General features: G+C 45.7%; 1 protein-coding gene across 1 annotated transcript in view; it reads left to right on the plus strand.

Moving 5' to 3' along the window:
• Positions 1-3757: 3757 nt before the first annotated feature.
• Positions 3758-19902, plus strand: part of LOC126993348 (ubiquitin carboxyl-terminal hydrolase 7-like) — a 37573-nt gene continuing 21428 nt past the window's right edge. Inside the window, exons 1-9 of the mRNA XM_050852411.1 lie at positions 3758-3923; positions 7339-7691; positions 10228-10449; positions 11125-11400; positions 11868-11986; positions 13717-13860; positions 15139-15324; positions 17821-17901; positions 19322-19412. Coding sequence (XP_050708368.1) covers positions 7607-7691; positions 10228-10449; positions 11125-11400; positions 11868-11986; positions 13717-13860; positions 15139-15324; positions 17821-17901; positions 19322-19412 — 1204 coding nt within the window. The 5' untranslated portion in view covers positions 3758-3923; positions 7339-7606. The remainder of the gene's footprint in view (positions 3924-7338; positions 7692-10227; positions 10450-11124; positions 11401-11867; positions 11987-13716; positions 13861-15138; positions 15325-17820; positions 17902-19321; positions 19413-19902) is intronic.

Raw genomic sequence — 19902 nt, forward strand, 5'->3', positions numbered from 1 at the left:
GGGCATTTCCAGGGGTGGTTTTATGACCCTGGTGGTAGTGTGACCCTCCCTCTGTACTGTGAACCTAAAGAAACACACATTTGACAAGACTTTCGTATGAGTTGTGGGCGTTTCCAGGGGTGGTTTTGTGACCCTGGTGGTAGTGTGACCCTTCCTCTGTACCGTGAACCTAAAGAAACACACATTTGACAAGACTTTCGTATGAGTTGTGGGCGTTTCCAGGGGTGGTTTTGTGACCCTGGTGGTAGTGTGACCCTTTGTACCATGAACCTAAAGAAACACACATTTGACAAGGCTTTCGTAGGATTTGTGGGCATTTCCAGGGGTGGTTTTGTGACCCTGGTGGTAGTGTGACCCTTTGTACCATGAACCTAAAGAAACACATATTTGACAAGGCTTTCGTAGGACTTGTGGGCATTTCCAGGGGTGGTTTTGTGACCCTGGTGGTGGTGTGACCCTTCCTCTGTACCTTGAACCTAAAGAAACACACATTTGACTAAGTTTTCGTAGACGTTGTGGGCATTTCCAGGGGTGGTTTTGTGACCCTGGTGGTTGTGTGACCCTTCCTCTGTACCGTGAACCTTAAGAAACACACATTTGACAAGACTTTCATAGGATTTGTGGGCATTTCCAGGGGTGGTTTTTTGACCCTGGTGGTAGTGTGACCCTTTGTACTATGAACCTAAAGAAGCACATATTTGACAAGGCTTTCGTATGAGTTGTGGGCATTTCCAGGGGTAGTTTTATGACCCTGGTGGTAGTGTGACCCTTCCTCTGTACCGTGAACCTAAAGAAACACATTTGACAAGGCTTTCATGGGAGTTGTGGGCATTTCCAGGGGTAGTTTTATGACCCTGGTGGTAGTGTGACCCTTCCTCTGTACCGTGAACCCAAAGAAACACATTTGACAAGGCTTTCATAGGAGTTTTGGGTTTTTCCAGGGGTAGTTTTGTGACCCTGGTGGTAGTGTGACCCTTCCTCTGTACCGTGAACCTAAAGAAACACATATTTGACATAGGATTTGTGGGCATTTCCAGGGGTAGTTTTGTGACCCTGGTGGTAGTGTGACCCTTCCTCTGTACTGTGAATTTAAAGAAACACACATTTGACAAGGCTTTCATAGGAGTTGTGGGCATTTCCAGGGGTAATTTAATGACCCTGGTGGTAGTGTGACCCTTCCTCTGTACCATGAACCTAAAGAAACACACATTTGACAAGGCTTTCGTAGGATTTGTGGGCATTTCCAAGGGTAGTTTTGTGACCCTGGTGGTAGTGTGACCCTTCCTCTGTACCGTGAACCTAAAGAAACACTCATTTGACAAGGCTTTCATAGGAGTTGTGGGCATTTCCAGGGGTAGTTTAATGACCCTGGTGGTAGTGTGACCCTTCCTCTGTACCGTGAACCTAAAGAAACACTCATTTGACAAGGCTTTCATAGGAGTTGTGGGCATTTCCAGGGGTAGCTTTGTGACACTGGTGGTAGTGTGACCCTTCCTCTGTACCATGAACCTAAAGAAATACCTATTTGACAAGGCTTTCATAGGATTTGTGGGCATTTCCAGGAGTAGTTTTGTGACCCTGGTGGTAGTGTGACCCTTCCTCTGTACCGTGAATCTAAAGAAACACACATTTGACAAGGCTTTGGTAGGAGTTGTGGGCATTTCCAGGGGTAGTTTAATGACCCTGGTGGTAGTGTGACCCTTCCTCTGTACCGTGAACCTAAAGAAACACATATTTGACAAGGCTTTCGTAGGAGTTGTGGGTATTTCCAGGGGTAGTTTTGTGACCCTGGTGGTAGTGTGACCCTTCCTCTGTACCGTGAACCTAAAGAAACACACATTTGACATAGGAGTTGTGGGCATTTCCAGGGGTAGTTTTGTGACCCTGGTGGTAGTGTGACCCTTCCTCTGTACCGTGAACCTAAAGAAACACACATTTGACATAGGAGTTGTGGGCATTTCCAGGGGTAGTTTTATGACCCTGGTGGTAGTGTGACCCTTCCTCTGTACCGTGAACCTAAAGAAACACACATTTGACATAGGAGTTGTGGGCATTTCCAGGGGTAGTTTAATGACCCTGGTGGTAGTGTGACCCTTCCTCTGTACCATGAACCTAAAGAAATACTCAATAGAATCTGACTGACCCCCTATTTGACCTACAGAACTAGCTGATTTGAGAAGCGAAATTGTCTTATAATACCCATCTAAGTCTCAACATATCACCATAGATTAAGATAGAATGTTAATTTATATGAAAAAGATGTATATATTCTTATTTACATATATAACCAGATTGGAAGTAATGTCAGAGCCCAAATTAGCAAGTATATGAGAGAATAGAGTAAATTCCACCATTCTATCACTAAAAATTAACATATCATGGAGGATTTAGCTTGGAAACATCAAATTAGCGAAATAATTAGACCGACGCCACATTTGAATTTCGCGGGTCGGGACGCGTTCACCCCGAGCATTCAAAGACCAACATAAAAATCTCTCACAGCGGCATTTCCCTCACCTGGCACCTCATATAAGACCCTTGGCACCCTAAAAAAGAGGAAAATAATGATAATTGAACTTTATTTAATTTTGGCGGGGTACGACGCTGTTATTTCCATAGATCATTGCGGTACTCAATACATTACCACCCCTCCCATTGGCACTCCATATAAAACCCTTGGCACTGGGAAAAAGGAGGAAAATTAGTCTTTGAAAACCCGATAGGTGAAAAAAAATCGACCGTGTATTAATGCAAGTGATTTCAGAGGGCGCCATTTTGCTTGGAGTTGACGTTCCAGTACTATGCAAGGGTGTTATTTCCCCACCCAGACCTTGTTTATATGATTTAGATGCTTATTAAAAGAGATAATATTAATGGTGGATATCTGAAAGGCATAAAAGGGTCCTAGAAGCTTTAAAATAAGGGAAAAATGGGATAATTGTGAATGACTTGCTTGGCTCAATTATCCCGTTATTGCTTGATTTAGGATGTTAATTAAAAAGAATATTAATAACATAATTCTAAAAAGGGAAAAAAATGGCGTAGATGCTTTGATATAGGTGAAAAAAGACAGAGTTGTGAATGTTTGTGGATGATCGAACTAACGGAAAACTGGTCTTAATTTTCATTCTAGAGGATTATTAATAAAGAAAATAGTGATAGTGTAAATTTAAGAGGCAGAAAAGTGGCCTAGATGATTTAAAAGAGGGCAAAATAGTCAAAGTTTGCAAGAGTGTTAAAAAACGAGATGGCAAAATACTGGGCTTATATCTCACGTCAGGCGGTTAATAAGAGAGAGAATATTCATAACGTAAATTTTAAAGAAGTAAAAGTTGCCTGGAAAGTTTAAAATAGGGAGAAAAAGGCAAAGTTGTGGGTGTTTGTGAAGCCTGTAGCGGCGGCGGGGAATCATGGTGCCAAATCTCCGTCCTGACCCACTTATATATTCCAATTTCACACCTAAAAACTATCTCATGTACCCTAATCTTAACATTAATTCATATTTTCCATCAAAATAGTTAAGTTCTGATGTCTGTGGGTAATAGATAACGATAAATATGATGCCTAATTATGGAGACTTGACACCACTGTAGCGGCGACTAGAAATCATGGTGCCAAATCGTCATACGGAGGCACATATATATCCAAATGTCTGAGCCTAAAACTATATAATGCATCCCAATATTACGATTTATTCACAGTTTTAATTAAATTCATTAGTTCTTGATGGTTCTGGGTGGTTGTTAAGAGTAAATACCATAGTGTGAGGAGTGGAGATTTGGCAACGTTGCGCGGCGGTGTCATGGCGGCTGGTAGAGTGCATGCAAAGGCCTTTCTTTTCTAGCCTCGTCCTCCCCCATGGCGGCCTTCCCACGGCGCCGATGACTCCCCGGAGGTGCGGCAGAGAGGCGTGAAGACCCTGGGTGAGCACGAACCGGGGGGGTAATAATGGCGGGGAGATATCAGGGATTTCTTATGACTCGTGAAGCTCGTCATTATTTCTGCTGTTATTATTGTGTATTGCGTTTGGGGACCTTAATTATTGTTCCTATTTATTCTTTTTATCGATGTTATTATTCCCTTGAAGTGTCGGTGATAACTTATTCCTTTTGGCATTTGGCTTAAGACTCGTATCACGTATTTATATATTTTCATTTAGTATGATATTCCCTATTATCCCTGTTTATCCTTCTTATCTATCCATTTTTATCCTTCTTTTTCTTCTTTTTATTGTCTTGAAGTGTGGGTGATAACTTATGACTTTTGGTATATACGTTAAAACTCGAATTTCGTATTTATATATTTTCATTTAGTGTTTTTTTCCCTATTATCCCTGTTTATCCTACTTATCTATCCATTTTTATCCTTCTTTTTCTTCTTATTATTGTCTTGAAGTGTGAGTGATAACTTATGACTTTTGGTATGTACGTTAAAACTCGAATTTCGTATTTATATATTTTCATTTAGTGTTTTTTTCCCTATTATCCCTGTTTATCCTTCTTATCTATCCATTTTTATCCTTCTTTTTCTTCTTTTTATTGTGGGTGATAACTTAATACTTTTGGCATATACGTTAAAACTCAAATTTCGTATTTAGTATATATTTGTATTTAGTGTTTTTTTCCCTATTATCCCTATTTATCCTTCCTATTTATCCTTGTACCTATTATTATTGTCTTGTAGTGTGGGGGATAACTTACAACTATTGGCATTTACCCTAAGACTCATATATCTCGTATTGATATATTTGTATTTAGTGTTTTTTTCCCTGTTATCCCTATTTATCCTTCCTATTTATCCTTGTTCTTCTTGTTGTCTTGTAGTGTGGTGGATAACTTACAACTAATGGCATTTACCCTAAGACTCATATATCTCGTATTGATATATTTGTATTTAGTGTTTTTTTCCCTGTTATCCCTATTTATCCTTCCTATTTATCCTTGTTCTTCTTGTTGTCTTGTAGTGTGGTGGATAACTTACAACTATTGGCATATACCCTTAAACTCGTATATCTCGGGCATGTCCAGAGTTGCCCATCTCACTGTGGTACTTCTCACCCTAGCCATGGGTTAGATGTCATTATTCTATGCATTTTGAACCCTATATATATGCATCGCAAATTGATAGAAACGCTGCGGGGTCAGTGTTGGGGCCGGGTGTCGCTGCCTGGCAAGTCCTCCCCCGGGGCGTATCTTTCCGTACTGTCACCCGTCTCCCAGCAAAGAACACCTTGGTGCTGTATGATATGTTTTGTGTCCATGCAACGCACTGACGTATTGCTTTTCCGTCGCAAATGGAAAGGGGGGTCATTAGCTAGGTTACGTCAAGTTAGGTTTGGTTAGTTTAAATTTGTTGGGCACGCAGTGTGGGGTGGCGGAACTATGCAGTGCAGGATGTGACATGGCGGCGGTGGTCCAGCCAGTGTTGCGAGAAATACCTCCTGGCAGAAATAAGTGTGTCTGGTGTCCGCCATGCATGCACACTGGGGGAATACACATCAGGAAAAACATTAATTTGCCTGGTTTTGTTCTGGTTTGTCCACTTGTGATCTTTGTGAGCGGTGAGTGAAATATAGAAACAGTAAGCAAGTTGAACCTCTCTGAGATATTTTGTGGCTATGGCAGCGATGGGTAGACAACAGGCATTGAAAAGTCAGTCATTTAGTGATTTCCGGAAAAAAATACCACCTCCATGATAAACAGCATCATATTATGTCCTGAAGTAAGCAGTTAGCATTGTGAAGTTAGGCTACCCTCTTGTGAATAATCCCCAGTGCAGTAACAAATGGCTCCTGGAAAATAGAAGGGGGTCGAGGGCGGCAAAGTCCCTCCATTAGGTAGGTTAGGCTAGGTTAGGTTAGTTTAGAGTTACTCAGCATGCAGTATGGGCCGCTGAAAATACTGGGCGGAGTGGAAAAATTTGGGCGGCTTTTCCGATACCCTACGCCCCTGTCCACCCAGCAGAAATTGGGTACCAGGTATTAATCAGGGGTTGTGTCCTGTCTCCTGGGGTCTGTTCCCTTCTCCTATAATTCCTTCCCCTTCTGTCTCTCTCCGGCATATGACCACAGATGTTGCGCTGACTAAACCAAACTTTCCAACTTTTTTGTCCGCTGAAAATACGCAGCACAGGACGGGCAGGGCGGTGGCAGGGCTGGTCCACTACGCTGGCCGGTGATAATGGGTGGGAGCGGGACGGCGGGGATGCACATCAGGCATTAAAAGTCAATTATTTAGTGATATACTGAAATTAAAAATGACTCCATCTTAAAAAGCATCATATTTGTCTTGAAATTAATAGGCTACCCTTTTCTCAACAATCTCCGGGTCGTGAAAGAGGGTTAAGATTGGTTTCAGTACCATGCCAGTATTTCATTACCTACCTCATGAAACATCACTAGCTTTTCATATATCTTTTCTACAAATGTTCAACAATCATGGAAACGCTTTCAAAATCCAATTCAAGGACTTTTTATTGTTGAAGATAGGGGATGATATCTACGACAGCGCAGCCTCCTCTGGTGGCGGCCGTGGCGGTGGTGCAGCCAGTGTTGCGAGAAATACCTCCTCACAGAAATAAGTTGCATGTACATGTGGGGGGGTCGAGAGGGGAGAAGCCCCCCTCTTAGCTGTCAGGTCGTAAAGTTCAATTGGAGTAGTTTAAATATGCTCCCCCACTTTCATGAATATCATCCCCTATTTTCAACAATAAATAGTCCTTGAATTGGATTTTGAAAGTGTTTCCATGATTGTTGAACATTTTTAGAAAAGATATATGAAGAGCTAGTGATGTTTCATGAGGTAGGGAAGGAAATACTGGCACGGTACTAAAACGAATCTTTACCGTGAAAGAGAGAGATTCTATTTATTTTCCCGTCCTAACTAAGCCCCCAGTGTGACCTCCTCCCTCCCCCCTTCCCCCTAACAGAGAGCAAGCATCTGTAGGGTGATGTTGTTTTGGTGGGAGATGGCAGCAGAGAGAGGGAGAGAGAGAGGGTGTGTGTCTGTAAACTTTTCCCCCATACAAGACTATCTAATTAACCTCCCCCTCCTCCCCTTCCCCCTTCAAGCAAGCATCTGTAGGGTGATGTTGTTCTGGTGGGAGATGGCAGCAGAGAGAGGGAGAGAGGGTATGTTTCTAAACTTTTCCCCCATACAAGCTTATCTAACTAACCTCCCCCTCCTCCCCTTCCCCCGCAGCGAGCAAGCATCTGTAGGGTGATGTTGTTCTGGTGGGAGATGGCAGCAGAGAGAGGGAGAGAGGGTATGCTTCTAAACTTTTCCCCCATACAAGCTTATCTAACTAACGTCCCCCCTTCCTCCCCTTCTGCCCCTGCAGCGAGCAAGCGTCTGTAGGGTGATGTTACCCCTGGAGACGGGGGTGGAAGACAGCAGCAGAGATTGGGCGGATAGCGAGCAAACACGCCCTTAAAATACCCGCGACTGGGAAAAACGGCTGCCCAGGGAGTCGGGACCGCGGCGGAAGGAGGTCCAACAAGCCACCTGGAGGAGGGGCAGGAGGAGGAGCCCCCCCCCTGGCCCCCCCACCGCAGAGCCCCCCCCAGACCCAGCCCTCCCGCCCCCCCCCACCGCCCCTCCAGCCCAGTATGAATCACGTTACGCAGGAGGAGGCGCCGCCCCCCCCACCCACCTCCGACAAGGACCTCCTGGAGCTGATGGACACACAGGAGGGTGAGTGTGGGGTGTTGAGTGCGTTTGGGAGTGTAAGAGTATGATTGGCTACATTTAGGTGGGACCGAGTGTGTGTGTGTGTGTGTTTGAGTTTTGCATCCATTTCTGAGTGACTGTGTGTGTTTGAGTGCGTTTGGGTGTGTTACTGAGTGCATTTGAGTGTGATTGTGTGGTTGGCTGCATCTGGGTGGGACTGAGTGTGTTTGTGTGAGTGTGTTTGAGTTTCGCATCCATTTCTGAGTGATTGTGTGTGTTTGAGTGCGTTTGGGTGAGTTACTGAGTGCGTTTGAGTGATTGTGTGGTTGGCTGCATTTGGGTGGGACTCTGTGTGTGTGTGTGTTTGAGTTTCCCATCCATTTCTGAGTGACTGGATGTGTTTGAGTGCATTTAGGTGTGTTACTGAGTGTGTTTGAGTGTGATTGTGTGTTTGGATAGTACACATCGAAATTTCTCATTATACGGTCAGCTAAAAGAAATTATATATATTCTAATTTTGTGATGGAGTTTCCTAATTTCTCTGGGCATGAGTCAACACAAATGCCTGAACAAAGCAACACTTGGCTTGCTGCCCTGACCCCCACACACAAAGAAAGGACTCAACAACTGCTTGGCAACAACACAGCCCTATTTGGCAACACAGGAATGTAACACAGGAACGCAACACTTATCTGGCAACACATTTTGACGTAGGGAGAACGAAACCCTATTTAGCATGAACGGAACACATTTTTTGAGAGAGCGTAACACTATGGAACACTTTGATTAGAGAGAATGTGAGTGTTAGTGCAGGGGAAAGGAGTGTTACAATTTTTTGAAACACATATTGTTCTTATGGTGTAGTTTTTAGTTGTGTAATTTATTTTATTTATTTTGGTCTTTGTGATATTTTTAAGGTTTCTAGTGTGTGTGTGTGTGTGTGTGTGTGTGTGTGTGTGTGTGTGTGTGTGTGTGTGTGTTAGTTTTCTTTCTCTCTCTCTCTCTCTCTCTCTCTCTCTCTCTCTCTCTCTCTCTCTCTCTCTCTCTCTCTCTCTTTCTCTCTCACTTTGTTCCTCTTTCCTTCTTTCCTTCTCTCTTTATTTCTTTTTGACTCTCTCTCTCTCTCTCTCTCTCTCTCTCTCTCTCTCTCTCTCTCTCTCTCTCTCTCTCTCTCTCTCTCTCTCTCTCTCTCTCTTTGTTCCTCTTTCCTTCTTCTCTCTCTTTCTTTTTGACACACACACTCTCTCTCTCTCTCTCTCTCTCTCTCTCTCTCTCTCTCTCTCTCTCTCTCTCTCTCTCTCTCTCTCTCTCTCTCTCTCTCTGCTGGTCTGTCTTTCTTTCCTTCTCTCTTTCCATCTTTCTCTCTGTCTGTCACTATTTCTCTTTCCTCTGTTTATTTGTCTGTATTTAATTTTCTCTTCTTCTTTTTAAATATTACGTCTCATCTTCTCTCATTCATTCTTTGCCTATCTCTCTGTCTCTCTCTATCTCTATTATCTATTTTTATTCTTCCATCCTCTGTCCGCTGCTGCTTGTCTCATTCCCTGCTTGTCAATCTGTCTGCTTGTATTAATATTTCTCATTCCTGTTTCTTTCCTTAACTAACTTCATCCTCTCTTTCCCTCTTCCAGTAACTAAGTAAATTGTTTTGTCGCCTGTGTTTTCTTTCTTCTCTTTCCGGTAATATATTTTATTTTATTTTTTATTTTTTTTATCTTTTCCTAGTAAGTATGGTAACATTTTTTTCCTTTCCTGGTAACATTTTTTTCCCTGCTATCTTTTCATAGTAACTATTTTTTTCCTCCTTCCTTGGTAACACTGTTTCCTTATTTCTTTTCCTAGTAACTAATATTTTCCTCCTTCCTTGGTAACACTTTTTCCTCCTCTTCCTAGTAACTCATTTTTTCCTCCTTCCTTGGTAACACTTTTTCCTCCTCTTCCTAGTAACTCATTTTTTCCTCCTTCCTTGGTAACACTTTTTCCTCCTCTTCCTAGTACATTTTTTTCCTCCTTCCTTGGTAACACTTTTTTCCTTCCTTTCTCTTCCTAGTAACTAATATTTTCCTCCTTCCTTGGTAACACTTTTTCCTCCTCTTCCTAGTAACTTTTTTTTCCTCCTTCCTTGGTAACACTTTTTTCCTTCCTTCTCTTTTCCTAGTAACTAATATTTTCCTCCTTCCTTGGTAACACTTTTTTCCTTCCTTTCTCTTCCAAGTAACTATTTTTTTCCTCCTTCCTTGGTAACACTTTTTTCCTTCCTTCTCTTTTCCTAGTAACTAATATTTTCCTCCTTCCTTGGTAACACTTTTTCCTTCCTTCTCTTTCTAGTAACTAATTTTTTCCTCCTTCCTTGGTAACACTTTTTTCCTTCCTTCTTTTCCTAGCAACAATCTTTTCCTCTTAATAATATTTTTTTCCTTCATTTCCTTCTTTTCTCAATTTTTTTCCCTTCCACTTTTCTTCATACAATTTCTTCTCCCTCTTCATTTTCCTTCCTTCCTTTCTTCCTTTTATATTATTTTTCTTCCCTTCCACATTAACTCATTCTTTTCCATTACAGAGGAAGTGTGTGAGGAGGGCGGAGGGGATGGAGGAGGAGGAGGAGGAGGAGGAGGAGGCGGAGGAGGAGGAGGAGGTGGAGGCGGCGGCGAGGATGGCGGAGGAGGCGACGGAAGAGGAGGAGGAGGAGTGCCGTTAGCGGAAGGAGGAGAGGAGGAGCAGATGAATGGAGACACACAGGAGGTCTCATCCACCACAGCGATCGACAGTGATGTGGAGGAAGGTGAGTGAGGGTGACACATCCAATCGCACATCCTTATTGAGATACTTAAGAAAATAACAGCTGTATTACTTAACATATCATTGCCCAAGTTTACATATTTAACCCGGTAGCAGCGGGGACCATGTTTCTTAATGGTCCCTCTAAGCGAGATAAATGAGAAAAATCATCACTCACACAAACCATTTCATAATATATATTGAAGCATTTGTGATCAGTTTATGTATCATCTATTTTTTGGGGTTTAAATCATGGCACAAATTTGGCCCGTCGCTGCTACACGGTAAAGCCACAAATTTGGCCCGTTGCTGCTACACGGTAAAGCCACAAATTTGGCCCGTCGCTGCTACACGGTAAAGCCACAAATTTGGCCCGTCGCTGCTACACGGTAAAGCCACAAATTTGGCCTGTCGCTGCTACACGGTAAAGCCACAAATTTGGCCCATCGCTGCTATCGGGTTAACAAGGCTTTCGTAGGAGTTTTAGGCATTTCCAGGAGTAGTTTTATGACCCTGGTGGTAGTTTGATCCTTCTTCTGTACCGTGAACCTGAAGAAACACTTATTAGAACCCAACTGACCCCCTCTTTGACCCTTAGAAATAATTGATGTGAAAATCGAAAGTGCCTTCTAATACCATGCCCTAACCTAACCTAACCCCATGCCCTCTCTCCACCCAGATGACGCGCGCTCCGAGGCCACGTTCCAGTTCCACGTCAAGGACTTTAGCAAACTGAAGGACACACTGCTTTCCCCGCCATGCTCGGTCCGCAGCCTGCCCTGGAAGATCATGGTCATGCCTCGGACAAGCTCGGCACAGGACCGCTCCCCACAGAGGTGCCTTGGGTTCTTCCTGCAGTGCAACGGGCAGTCACAATCCACATCTTGGTCCTGTAACGCTGTGGCTGACCTGCGGCTGCTCTCGGTCAAGGAGGGGCAGGAGCCTTTCACCAGGAGTAAGTATGGGGTGGTGGAGTGAGCGTGGGGGTGTTAGAGTAAGCATGGGGGGTGTTAGAGTGAGCATGGGGGTATTAGAGTGAGCGGGAGGGTGGTACAGTGAGCGTGGGGGTGGTAGAGTGAGCGTGGGGGTGGTAGAGTGAGCGTGGGGTGTGGTAGAATGAGCGTGGATGGATACCAAGTGTTCGAAGTTAGTGTGTGGGTGTGGGTGTCGAGCGCATTGTGTGGGGGGGATGTAGAAGTGTGTGTATGGGTGGGGTGGGGTGTGAGTGTGAGGGGGCAGGTGTAAGGGGGATATGTGTAAGGGTGAATGAGGTGTCAGACAGGTCCTCTACTTCACATCGGCATTGGACACCCTCTTGCAAAAGCTGACACGATACATCCCAGACACCAGCGCCCAACACATGCTTAAACAGACACATCCCCCAAGCACACTAACCTTCCCGGTCTCTCGTCTCCCCCTCAGAGATCCAGCACCTCTTCTTCAGCAAGGAAAACGATTGGGGCTTTTCAAACTTCATGGCTTGGAATGATGTTCTTGACCCAGAGAAGGGCTACATTAAGGATGACGCCATTACCCTGGAGGTGAGTTAATCTACCTGTTTGTATCTACCTGGTTGTATGCTAGTTTCTTTCCTTAACCCGTCCGCTGTGATTGGAACGAATTTGGCTTTCACTGGTAGCCTGGTAACGTATAGTCCCATGTCTTTCTCTGCCTCTGTGGTGGATAGTGGAGTGTTTCCCATGTGGTATTGGTGTGCTGGATATCCCTTCACTGGTAGCCTGGTAACATACACTCCCATGTCTTTCTCTGCCTCTGTGGTGGATAGTGGAGTGTTTCCCATGTGGTATTGGTGTGCTGGATATCCCTTCACTGGTAGCCTGGTAACATACACTCCCAGGTCTTCCTCTGCCTCTGTGGTGGATAGTGGAGTGTTTCCCATGTGGTATTGGTGTGCTGGATATCCCTTCACTGGTAGCCTGGTAACATACACTCCCAGGTCTTTCTCTGCCTCTGTGGTGGATAGTGGAGTGTTTCCCATGTGGTATTGGTGTGCTGGATATCCCTTCACTGGTAGCCTGGTAACATACACTCCCAGGTCTTTCTCTGCCTCTGTGGTGGATAGTGGAGTGTTTCCCATGTGGTATTGGTGTGCTGGATATCCCTTCACTGGTAGCCTGGTAACATACACTCCCAGGTCTTTCTCTGCCTCTGTGGTGGATAGTGGAGTGTTTCCCATGTGGTATTGGTGTGCTGGATATCCCTTCACTGGTAGCCTGGTAACATACACTCCCAGGTCTTTCTCTGCCTCTGTGGTGGATAGTGGAGTGTTTCCCATGTGGTATTGGTGTGCTGGATATCCCTTCACTGGTAGCCTGGTAACATACACTCCCAGGTCTTTCTCTGCCTCTGTGGTGGATAGTGGAGTGTTTCCCATGTGGTATTGGTGTGCTGGATATCCCTTCACTGGTAGCCTGGTAACATACACTCCCAGGTCTTTCTCTGCCTCTGTGGTGGATAGTGGAGTGTTTCCCATGTGGTATTGGTGTGCTGGATATCCCTTCACTGGTAGCCTGGTGACATACACTCCCAGGTCTTTCTCTGCCTCTGTGGTGGATAGTGGAGTGTTTCCCATGTGGTATTGGTGTGCTGGATATCCCTTCACTGGTAGCCTGGTAACATACACTCCCAGGTCTTTCTCTGCCTCTGTGGTGGATAGTGGAGTGTTTCCCATGTGGTATTGGTGTGCTGGATATCCCTTCACTGGTAGCCTGGTAACGTATAGTCCCATGTCTTTCTCTGCCTCTGTGGTGGATAGTGGAGTGTTTCCCATGTGGTATTGGTGTGCTGGATACTCCCTCTCATTCTCTCTCTCTCTCAGATTATTCTTTACTCTCACCCTTACACTCATCTCTCTTACAGCCTCACTATCCCTCCCCATCCCCCTCACACTCATGACCCATCCCTTCCCCCCTCTTCTTCAGGTGTGGGTTATAATTCCTTCCCCTTCTGTCTCTCTCCGGCATATGACCACAGATGTTGCGCCGACTAAACAAAACTTTCCCTTCTCCTATAACTCCTTCCCCTTCTGTCTCTCTCCGGCATATGACCACAGATGTTGCGCCGACTAAACAAAACTTTCCCTTCTCCTATAACTCCTTCCCCTTCTGTCTCTCTCCGGCATATGACCACAGATGTTGCGCTCACTAAACAAAACTTTCCCTTCTCCTATAATTCCTTCCCCTCCTGTCTCTCTCCGGCATATGACCACAGATGTTGCGCCCACTAAACCAAACTTTCCAACTTTTTTCAGGTCTGGGTTGCAGCAGATGCCCCGCACGGAGTCTCCTGGGACAGCAAAAGGCACACTGGTTATGTTGGCCTCAAGAACCAGGGAGCTACTTGCTACATGAACTCACTCCTGCAAGTCCTGTACTTCACAACGCAGCTCAGAATGGTGGGTGTGAAGAGGAGGAGGAGGAGGAGGAGGAGGAGGAGGAGGAGGGAAGGATTGAAAGTGGAGAGAGATTTGAGAATGGTGAAGGAGCGGAGGAAGAAGAGGAGGAGGAGGAGGAGGAGGAGGGAAGGATTGAAAGTGGAGAGAGATTTGAGAATGGTGAAGGAGCGGAGGAAGAAGAGGAGGAGGAGGAGGGAAGGATTGAAAGTGGAGAGATTTGAGAATGGAGGAAGAATTGTGAAGGAGAGGAAGAGGAGGAGGAGGAGGGAAGGATTGAAAGTGGAGAGATTTGAGAATGGAGGAAGAATTGTGAAGGAGAGGAGGAGGAGGAGGAGGAGGGAAGGATTGAAAGTGGAGAGATTTGAGAATGGAGAAAGAATTGTGAAGGAGAGGAAGAGGAGGAGGAGGAGGAGGAGGGAAGGATTGAAAGTGGAGGAGAGAGATTTGAGAATGGAGGAAGAATTGTAAAGGAGAGGAAGAGGAGGAGGAGGAGGAAGGGAGGGAAAGAAAGAAGGGAAGAGAGAAAAGAACAGAGAGGAGAAGGAAGGAAGGAAGTAGAGAGAGGGAAAGAGGAGGAAAGGAAGGAAGAAGGGAGGAAAGGAGGAGGAGGAGGAAGGAAGAAAGACAAAAAAGACTCTTCCTTCTTCCCTCTTTCTTATATATTTCCTTTTCCTCCTTAATTCTCTTCCTTTCTCTTCCTTCCTCTTCCTTCCTCTCTCTTCCTCTTCCTTTCTCTTCCTTCCTCTTCCTTCCTCTTCCTTCCTCCTCCTTCCTCCTCCTTCCTCTTCCTTCCTCTTCCTCTTCCTTTCTCTTCCTTTATCCTGTGTGTTGCGAGATTGTGTGATCATTCCTATGGCTTCCTCCTCCTCCTCCTCCTCCTCCTCCTCCCTTCATTTCTCTCTCCCTCTCTTTTTCTTCCTCTGTTCCTCTACCTGTTTCCTGCCTTCCTTCTTCCCCCCTTCCCTCTCTCCTCCTCCTCCTCCTTTCCTCCCATTTCCCTCCCTTTCTCTCCCCCTCTTCCTCTCCCTTCCACCCCATCCTTCTCCTTCTCCTCCTCCCTCTCCTTTCCTCCCATTTTCCCTCCCTTTCTCTCCCCCTCTTCCTCTCCCATCCACCCCCTCCTTTCCTCCCTTTCTCTCCGCCTCATCACCATCCTTCCTTTTCTTTCTCCTTTCCTCACATTTTCCCTCCCTTTCTCTACCCCTCTTCCTCTCACACCCACCCCACCCAATCCCTCCCTCCGCATCACCACCCCTCACCCCCTCCCCCTACCCCCAGGCCGTGTACAAGATGCCCACGGAGAGTGACGACAGCACGAAGAGTGTGGCGTTGGCACTGCAGAGGGTTTTCCACGAGCTGCAGACGAGCGACCGGCCAGTGGGCACGAAGAAGCTTACCAAGTCCTTCGGCTGGGAGACCCTGGACTCCTTCATGCAACACGATGCGCAGGAGTTCCTCAGGGTGGTACGTGGACCCTTGCGCTGTGTGTGGGGGTGTGTGGGGGGTGGGGGGAGCGGGGTGGGGTGGGGGTTGTGTCTGATAGCTCGCTGGTGTTGTGTTTTGTCGCGATTTTTTTGTTTTGTTTTGGTTTTCCTCAAGGTAGTGAAAAGGGAGAAGAAGGAAGGGAGGAATGGAGGAGGGAGAGATGGTGGATTGTGAGGAGGAGGAGGAATGGAGGGAAGGGAGAAGAAGGAAGGAAGGAAGGGAGGGATGGAGGAGGGAGAGATGGTGGATTGAGAGTAGGAAGAGGAACGGAGGAAAGGGGAAGGAAGGAAGGGAGGGAGAGAGAAGGGAAGGGAAAAGGGAGAGGAAGGAAGGAAGGGAGGGATGGAGAGAAGGGAGGAAAGATATTGGATTAAGAGGAGGAGGAGGAATGGAGGGAAGGGAGGGAGAGAGAAAGGATTGGAAAAGGGAGAGGGAGGAAGGGAGGAATGGAGGAGGGAGAGATAGTGGATTAAGAGGAGGAGGAGGAGGAAGGGAGGGAGAGAGAAAGGAATGGAAAAGGGAGAGGAAGGAAGGGAGGAGGAATTATTATGAGTGGAGGGAATGAGAAAGGAGGAAGGAAGAGAAAGATAGGGAAAGGAAGAGGAGGAGGAGGAGGAGGAAGAAGAAGAAGAAAAAAGGGAAGGAGAGAGAGAGAGAGAGAGAGAGAGAGAGAGAGAGAGAGAGAGAGGAGGTCTGTTCTTATTTCCTTTCAATCTTAGTTTATTTATTTATTTTATTATTTATTTATTTATTTATTTGATAGTTGGCCCCAAGTGTTTATAGTGGCGCCATCTTCTCTTGGTTTGGGAGAGTCTTAGTTTACCTAGGAGAGGACATTCAGAAGTTACCATAGTCAGCTTGTAAGGCCTGACTCTCATCACAACACTGCCACATCACACCCAAAACTCATCACACACTCCATAATTATATCTACATACTATTTCAAAGGTGTATCTGATGTTCTGTATACATTAACCCAGTAGCAGCGGGGACCATGTTTCTTAATGGTCCCTCTAAGCGAGAAAAATGAGAAAAGATCATCACTCACGCAAACCATTTCATAATATTATCTAAACATTTGTGATCAGTTTATGTATCATCTATTTTGGGGGGTTTGTATCATGGCACAAATTTGGCCCGTTGCTGCTACACGGTAAAGCCACAAATTTGGCCCGTTGCTGCTACACGGTAAAGCCACAAATTTGGCCCGTCGCTGCTACACTGTAAAGCCACAAATTTGGCCCGTCGCTGCTACACGGTAAAGCCACAAATTTGGCCCGTCGCTGCTACACGGTAAAGCCACAAATTTGCCCCGTCGCTGCTACACGGTAAAGCCACAAATTTGGCCCGTCGCTGCTACACGGTAAAGCCACAAATTTGGCCCGTCGCTGCTACACGGTAAAGCCACAAATTTGGCCCGTCGCTGCTACCGGGTTCAATAAGTCTTGGCAGTGTTATAGCCAGGGAACTTCCCAAGCAGGTTAGGGGCTTCGTGGTGCAGTGGTTAGCACACTCGGCTCACAACTGAGAGAGCCCAGGTTCGATTCCCGGGCGGAGTGGAAAAATTTGGGCAGCTTTTCCGATACCCTACGCCCCTGTCTACCCAGCAGTGAATGGGTACCAGGTATTAATCGGGGGTTGTGTCCCGTCTCCTGGGGTCTGTTCCCTTCTATAATTCCTTCCCCTTCTGTCTCTCTCCGGCATATGACCACAGATGTTGCGCTGACTAAACCAAACTTTCCCTTCTCCTATAATTCCTTCCCCTTCTGTCTCTCTCTGGCATATGACCACAGATGTTGCGCCGACTAAACCAAACTTTCCCTTCTCCTATAATTCCTTCCCCTTCTGTCTCTCTCCGGCATATGACCACAGATGTTGCGCCGACTAAACAAAACTTTCCCTTCTCCTATAATTCCTTCCCCTTCTGTCTCTCTCCGGCATATGACCACAGATGTTCCGCCGACTAAACAAAACTTTCCCTTCTCCTATAATTCCTTCCCCTTCTGTCTCTCTCTCCGGCATATGACCACAGATGTTGCGCCCACTAAACAAAACTTTCCCTTCTCCTATAATTCCTTCTCCTTCTGTCTCTCTCCGGCATATGACCACAGATGTTCCGCCGACTAAACAAAACTTTCCCTTCTCCTATAATTCCTTCCCCTTCTGTCTCTCTCTGGCATATGACCACAGATGTTCCGCCGACTAAACAAAACTTTCCCTTCTCCTATGATTCCTTCCCCTTCTGTCTCTCTCTCCGGCATATGACCACAGATGTTCCGCCGACTAAACAAAACTTTCCCTTCTCCTATAATTCCTTCCCCTTCTGTCTCTCTCCGGCACATGACCACAGATGTTGCGCCGACTAAACAAAACTTTCCTTTCTTTTCCCCAAGTGGGCTACATTTAAACTGCCTTCATAGCTGAGTTGGACCATAAACTACCATTCTGTAACTCCTCTCTCTCCCCCTTTCCCAGCTGCTGGACAAACTGGAGACCAAGATGAAGGGAACCTGCGTGGAGGGCGTCATACCAAGGCTGTTTGAGGGCAAGACTGTGGTAAGTGTGTGTGTGTATGTGTGTGTGTGTGTGTGTGTGTGTGTGTGTGTCAGACCTATTCTTCCTTGCGTCATATACACCCATTCTTCCTTCCCCTCACTCACTCACGCACTTGGGTATTTTCAAGGGCAGAGAAATGCTCGATGGAAAACGTATAAGAATTACCTGACTATCCATCTCAACTCTGTAACTATCTAAATAAGGCTCATGGGAACAACTATTCAATACACACTCACTCGCTTCTCTTTGTGTGATGGCGCCAAGCTCGGAACGGCCTAATAATCAACCAATCGCTTCTCTTTGTCTTCCTGGGGGGGCTTTGTGGTGCAGTGGTTAGCACACTCGGCTCACAACCAAGAGAGCCCGGGTTCGATTCCCGGGTGGAGTGGAAAAATTTGGGCGGCTTTTCTGATACCCTACGCCCCTGTCCACCCAGCAGTGAATGGGTACCAGGTATTAATCGGGGGTTGTGTCCCGTCTCCTGGGGTCTGTTCCCTTTTCCTATATTTCCTTCCCCTTCTGTCTCTCTCCGGCATATGACCACGGATGTTGCGCTGACTAAACAAAACTTTCCCTTCTATAATTCCTTCCCCTTCTGTCTCTCTCCGGCATATGACCACAGATGTTGCGCCGACTAAACGAAACCTTCCCTTCTCCTATAATTCCTTCCCCTTCTGTCTCTCTCCGGCATATGACCACAGATGTTGCGCCGACTAAACCAAACTTTCCCTTCTCCTATAATTCCTTCCCCTCCTGTCTCTCTCCGGCATATGACCACAGATGTTGCACCGACTAAACCAAACTTTCCCTTCTCCTATAATTCCTTCCCCTCCTGTCTCTCTCTGGCATATGACCACAGATGTTGTGCCCACTAAACCAAACTTTCCCTTCTCCTATGATTCCTTCCCTTCTGTCTCTCTCTGGCATATGACCACAGATGTTGCGACGACTAAACCAAACTTTACCTTCTCCTATAATTCCTTCCCCTTCTGTCTCTCTCCGGCATATGACCACAGATGTTGCGCCCACTAAACCAAACTTTCCCTTCTCCTATAATTCCTTCCCCTTCTGTCTCTCTCCGGCATATGACCACAGATGTTGCGCCGACTAAACAAAACTTTCCCTTCTCCTATAATTCCTTCCCCTTCTGTCTCTCTCCGGCACATGACCACAGATGTTGTGCCGACTAAACCAAACTTTCCCTTCTCCTATAATTCCTTCCCCTCCTGTCTCTCTCCGGCATATGACCACAGATGTTGCGCCGACTAAACCAAACTTTCCCTTCTCCTATGATTCCTTCCCCTTCTGTCTTTCTCCGGCATATGACCACAGATGTTGCGCCGACTAAACCAAACTTACCAAAAACTTTCGGAACTCTCTGACAATCAACCAATCACCTTTCTTTGTCTTCCTCCTACAGTCGTACTTCAAATGCAAGCACGTTGACTACACCTCCTCCAGAACCGAGACTTTCTACGACATCCAACTGAATATCAAGGGCAAGAAGGATAGTGAGTAGATATGTGGTTCGTTAGTCATGTGTGTGTGTGTGTGTGTGTGTGTGTGTTAATAATAATAATAATAATAATAATGATAATGATAATGAATGGTTTATTGCATGAGGTACCAGGCTGCCCAAGAGCTTAAAATATACATCAAAGGAAGACGAAATTAAATAAATGAGAAATTAACAAAATAATATGATTGAAAATAAAAAGGAAAATAGAAATAACATTAATAGCAATAATAATAGTAATCTGTGTGTGTGTGTGTGTGTGTGTGTGTGTGTGTGATTTTTGCATACACTGTTTTTTTTTAGACTCCCTTCTTTTTCCCATCTCTCCCTCTCTCTCCCTTTCCTCCCTTCCTTTGCATTTTAATACCTCCCTTTTCCTTCCTTTCCTCTCCCTGTTTCCTCCTATTCCCTCTACTGTCTTTCACTCCCTTCCCCTTCCCTCCCTTCTTTCCTCTGCTTCTTAATCTCCCTTCTGTTCCTGATCT

This window comes from Eriocheir sinensis, unplaced genomic scaffold (genome assembly GCF_024679095.1).
Source record: "Eriocheir sinensis breed Jianghai 21 unplaced genomic scaffold, ASM2467909v1 Scaffold602, whole genome shotgun sequence".
NCBI lineage: Eukaryota > Metazoa > Arthropoda > Malacostraca > Decapoda > Varunidae > Eriocheir > Eriocheir sinensis.